Source organism: Centruroides sculpturatus, unplaced genomic scaffold (assembly GCF_000671375.1).
Source record: "Centruroides sculpturatus isolate CEXI.00-Female unplaced genomic scaffold, Cexi_2.0 scaffold1709, whole genome shotgun sequence".
NCBI lineage: Eukaryota > Metazoa > Arthropoda > Arachnida > Scorpiones > Buthidae > Centruroides > Centruroides sculpturatus.
The window spans coordinates 50,788-56,526 of NW_019385874.1; the positions used below are offsets into that span (position 1 = coordinate 50,788).

At 27.6% G+C, this 5,739-nt stretch overlaps 1 protein-coding gene across 6 annotated transcripts in view; it reads right to left on the minus strand.

Moving 5' to 3' along the window:
* Positions 1-31: 31 nt before the first annotated feature.
* LOC111642676 (DNA damage-regulated autophagy modulator protein 1-like) overlaps positions 32-5,739 on the minus strand; it is a 34,076-nt gene continuing 28,368 nt past the window's right edge. For all 6 annotated transcript variants that reach the window (XM_023389052.1, XM_023389047.1, XM_023389050.1 and 3 more), the window contains 2 exons: positions 5,501-5,617; positions 32-702 (listed from right to left, as the gene is read on the minus strand). In XM_023389052.1, coding sequence (XP_023244820.1) covers positions 535-702; positions 5,501-5,617 — 285 coding nt within the window. In that variant the 3' untranslated portion in view covers positions 32-534. The remainder of the gene's footprint in view (positions 703-5,500; positions 5,618-5,739) is intronic.

Sequence of the window (5,739 nt, forward strand, 5' to 3'; positions counted from 1 at the left end):
TTATAATAATAAAATATTATAATTATTTATTATTGTAAATTTATATATTATTGATTCATAACCCCTGATTTTTATAAACGGCATTAATAAATTTATATACAGGATATAATTATTCATATCTTTCTTAATGGAGCAAAAGAATAATTAATAAGAAAAAACTTATTTGAAAATAAACTCTGTAGCTTTAACAAAAATAAACTTAAAAGTACAATCCATTGAGATTTTACAAGTTATAAAATATATTCGATAAAAATATAAATATTTTAACGAAATACAGATTCATTTAGAACAAATATGTGATTTTACTTTACTGCTTCTGAATTTTAAAACTTATTTATTAATAAAAATGTGTATCATGCACATTTGTTAAAATTATAGAATGCTATTTATTTTATATAAACTTATTTACTATTCTCTTTTAAATTTAAAGAGATGGACCAGAAATTTGCAATGAAGGAAATAATCCTTTTCTTTGTCTGAGCAATGATGAAATGGAATGTGCACATTTTAAATAATGTCAGTTGAATTATCGTTTCAGTGAATGACTGCTTGGATTGTTAAATAATTTTGTTCAACAGAGTTCACATTTTGCAGACCGGCAACTGAAGAATTAAAGTTATTTTGACTATGTGTGATCTCTTGTTCATCACTCCGATAAATGTCACTAGTTGGTAAATCAAGTTCTTCTATAAGGAAATGAACCTATATTCAATAACAATAATAAATTATAAATTTGAAGAAACAATTAAACTGTTTTAATCTTATTCACTAAACTTTTTTATTTAGAAAATAAGTACATCATCTTTAAAAATACAGCCCAAAAACTATTACTAAATATAAAAATAGTAATAGAGTTTAGATGTTATTCTCTTGAATTATATTTCTTAACATATGTGAAAAATTTCTAACAAATTATTGGCAACAAAATTTTTTTATGACATTCTTGATAGTTTAATGGGTTATTACTCTGCAAATACTATTTTTGATATTGATTGAAGTTTAGTTATAATGTGCTCCAAAAATATGTATGATAGTCAAATGTCTGAAAGTCAAGCAATATAGTTACATGTTATAAAGGGGATTCCCAGAGAACTAAAATGATAGCTTATAAAATCTCTGAAGATAGGAAATTTTTTACTTTTTTACAGTGAATATGCTACAATACATAAAACATTGAAGTAATAGATTAAACAAAGTATACAATAAAAATTAAAATTTTCACAAATGGTTTTGATGTTACCAAAATCAAAACTAGTAGAAAATGCCACCACATAAGAGCTTGAAACTTGTATTTTTTTGGCTGAAAAATGTAAGGAAGTGCAAATTTGGTATATGGAAAGCAATTTACAGATATCAAATTATCATACACAAAAGAGATAGTTGTCTGAAAATCAAACATCTGAAAGTTGAGGATATAATTTAAAACATTGAAATGTAATCAAACACTTCAAAGTTTATGTCCATAGATTGTTTGATTCAATGTGATTTCCATAGTATTTTTGTTAAATTAAGTGTTATCTATTTTTTGTTAAAATACACTTGAAATAACTCACTTCATCATTAAAGTTTCTGGTGAAGAATGTTTCTATTGGTTTATTTGCTTGTACAGGGAGTTTCAAAAATAGCTTTACAACTTGATGGCAAAATATTGGTGGACTGATAGAAGAAATAGATAATTTAAAACATTGAAATGTAATCAAACACTTTAAGTTTTATGTCCATAGATTTTTTGATTTAATGTGATTTCCATTTGTTGTGTAGCAGATGTAGTTAATTTCTTCCCATACAGTGAAGCATCTCTGGCGTCACTTGAGCAACTGCAATAATAATTTGAGTTTGAAGTTTGGCCACATATGCAGGTAAGGTTGTATGTATACTTTATCTTTAACAAATCCACTACAAGAAAAAATCTAAAGCTGTTATATCTAGGGAATGAGGTGGCCATGCATTTGGTGCATCCTGACCAATCCACCATTCTGAAAATTGATTTAACACACTATGATGGAAGTTTTGAATGCAAAAGTTTATGTAAATGAAACTTTATCTGCATAGCTAAATTTGTGCTTTTAAAAATATTGTGTATATCTTTGAATAAATTTTTATTCTCCTACAAAGTTGTAAAGACAATTTTGAAAAACCCTGTATAGTGTTCTTATAGAAGTTGTAGCAAGATATTTCTTATAGCATAATAGTTGTAATCTATAAATTTATAAACAATAATTTTATGCATCTAACTTTATATAAAAGTATTGAAAATTGTCAGTAATAAACTTAAGTTTGAATAAATAACTAATATAAAAGTATAAAAACTCATATATTATCTTCAATTCAAAAAACTTTTAAAACAAAGTAAATAATTTAATAAATTTCATTAAAAATTATATATTTTACAATTTAGAAGAATTAAAATTATATGAAGGTTTAACTTATGGATACAAATTCACTGAGTTCAGCGTTAATAAAGTTCCTTTAGTATTAACACGACGAATGTATAATCGTCGTCTTCAGGTGAAAAGAACAAATTTTAACTAGACAAACATGCAGGATGTTCCAAAGGAACAAAATATTTAAATTCAAACAGGCGTCCGGAAATTCCGTTAAGAACGTGCAACTAATTTTTGATATGTTCGAATTTTTATATTTTACGATGTTAGCGGCGCATGTGTGGAAATGCTACCGCATTGGCGATGCGATGTTAGGCGCGTTTCGCTTTTTAGGCGCTGATATAAGGCAATCCACACCCCGGGTAGATCGAGGGTGGGAACATTGCACGCTTCTGAAGTAGCCGTGAGAAGCGCTTCCCAGATAAACACAAGCCTTCGATTGTTGCAGCATTTAATTATTTCCGTTCTGGGCCATAATGGGTTGTAGCCTTGCTCGAGAACTTTTTTAGCGAGCTCAGTAGAACATCTTCCTTTGGCTACGTCATCCTGATGCTCAGCAAGGCGGGAGGCGAGCATTCTTGTTGTTGCTCCTATGTATCTNCGGGATCATTAAGTGATGGTGCAATTATAGGAATGTGAGTTCCATCAATAGCACCTATCACTCCCGGAAAGCCACCTAAACTCATAAATTTTTGTTTGACCAATGCCATCTCAGTTTCAGAACTTGGAAATTTTATCCAGTGATGAAGAAGGATGATGTTTATTGCCTTGCTTACTGCTGTTATGCAACGGCTCACTGATGGCTGGCTAATTTCTAAGGTGCTGTCTTGTGCTACTGGCATCTGATAAGAACCAGAAGCAAAAAATCGAAGAGCGCATAATACCTACAAGAAAACAAATTTAATAAAACTAATGAAGCTCACAGATATACAAGGTACTTAATAAGGTATACTTATTAAGGTACTATAATATACAAGATACTTGTATATTATTTCAAAAACTTATCTACAAAAATTTTTATAAGCATATGTGTATTCAAATTCATATTGTTATATGAACATCAACAATTTTGTATTAAACAAAATCTCCATGTTAATGTGACTTTAAAATGCCATTATTTGGGAAACATATTCTCTTATACACAATTTTCATATATTCTCAATAATTTTATACATTCATTTTTCTATAAATAAAAGAAAATTAATTCCATATTACTCTGAATACATATTTTATTTTAAAATTTGCTAAATGATTATTACTCTTTAATTATAAATACATTATAAAATGTATCTTATGTGTAGTATATTTTATAATTGGTTACTATAATTTAAAATTTATACTTTTATATATAGTGAAAACAGTAAATGTTAATATTAATTAATTAATCTATCAAACTATAGTGTATAAAGTTAATTTCTTCAAAGCTGCAGCTTACATTGTATATATAAAAAATAATGTTTATTCAAAATTCTTGTTAAAAATTACACTTCAAAAGTGTAACCTGCATATACTAATCTTCACGAAACTTTTATATATTTATATTCAAAGCTATCATTTTAATTTATACATATGCGAATGAAACCTATTTCAGAAATAATGTTCATGCTATAGCTACTTACTTTAAATTTGAACAAAAAAGCAATTATTCATAAATAGTTAAGGTAATTATTTTTAAGCAATACAACAACTTAGTTTATTAACGTTAAAAAGCTACTTACTTTTATTTCTGCAGATAGAGCATTTTTCTTAAAACACTTTGGCTCTAGCGTATCTCGTAATGCATTACATACATATATAACTAATGGTTTCGGAAGACGATAAAGTTGTTTAAAACGTGTATCGTTCAGCCGAAAAGCATCAGCTCGAAGATTAAATTGAGATTCACGACGTCGAATTATAATTTCCTCTCTCTCCAATTGTTCACGAAGTAATATCATTCTCACACCGAACGACGCCATGTTGTTTAGACTTTCGTTATGTTCCTAACGGCAGGTTGAGAGTGACCGATAACAAAAGCTCAGTTATCACACGTGGCTATCGGGACCGAAAACGAAACGTACGGGTCAGAATAGCATTTTCACGGTTGATTAAACGCGAATCACGTGGTTCTGCTAGAAACTGGTTTTTATCGTATCCGTTAGCTTAACGATACTACTCAGAATAGGTCCCCAGGATCGTTACCACTCAGCCACAGGACGCTTGAATGTAATCACGTATAATTTATATATAAAGTGCTCAAAAACTTTAAGTTCGTTTTTCTCGATTATATTTGAGTATTGCACTTTAGTATTTTACAGGTAGTACACTCACATGGTGTACTACCTCTACACCAAAGATCATCAAAGTCCGTTACCCCAAAGCCGTAGGCTCTCCTTGTAAGATAATCATAATACAATATAACACAGATCATAAGATAACATAAGATACAAATATATTATACATACATTAATGTCCTGCAACAAAAGCTTTCAAGGAAATCAACAGAAACACAATATTTTAAACACAAATAAACTAAAAGGTTACATATAAAGCATTAAAATAACTCCTTGGAATCAACATGATAAAATCAACAGTTAGTACCCCACTCTTCAAGCAGACAACTGTTTGAAGATTCCAAAAACTATCACCCTTCATAAATTAAATTATTTTTTTACAATTTTTAAAATGTAAAACTGAAGTTAGATAAGAAAGGCATTCTCTTTACAAAATATATAATATATATATACACACACACATGCATACACATACACACACACACAGTTGTTAATAAAAATTAAATGTTAAAATGTTTTCAACATTTACATTGAAAGTTTTTTTTAAATATGTTGAAAGATAATTCAAAAAGATATTATTTGAACTTTATTGCTATTTCTATGTATTTTCAATTGTATTATTAAGATGATGTAATTATTTATAATTTAAAAACTATTACAATGTTTTTATCGCCTATTAAAGTTATCATTTTTATAAATGTTTTTATTGAAATATTTTATTCATAGCTAGAATTTATAATATATCTTACAATGCTAACAAAATAATTGCAAATTTATAAAAAAAATAACTGTATTAAAGGTTTAATTGTTCATTAATGAAACATTGATTAAATTATTATAGACCTGTGGTGACAGAAGTGATATATGCCGTAGTTCCCGAACAAATGTTAGGAAGAAGAAATCAAATCCCATAACCAATATCCATTCTGTTATTGTGCTTATTAGATGATATACAAATCCCTGAAAAAGATATAATTATAATAAATGGTAAGATATTAAAAAATATTAATACTCATTAAATTTAATATTAAATTTATAAAATAAAATTTTATATTTATTATTTTAATTTTAATTAATTTTAA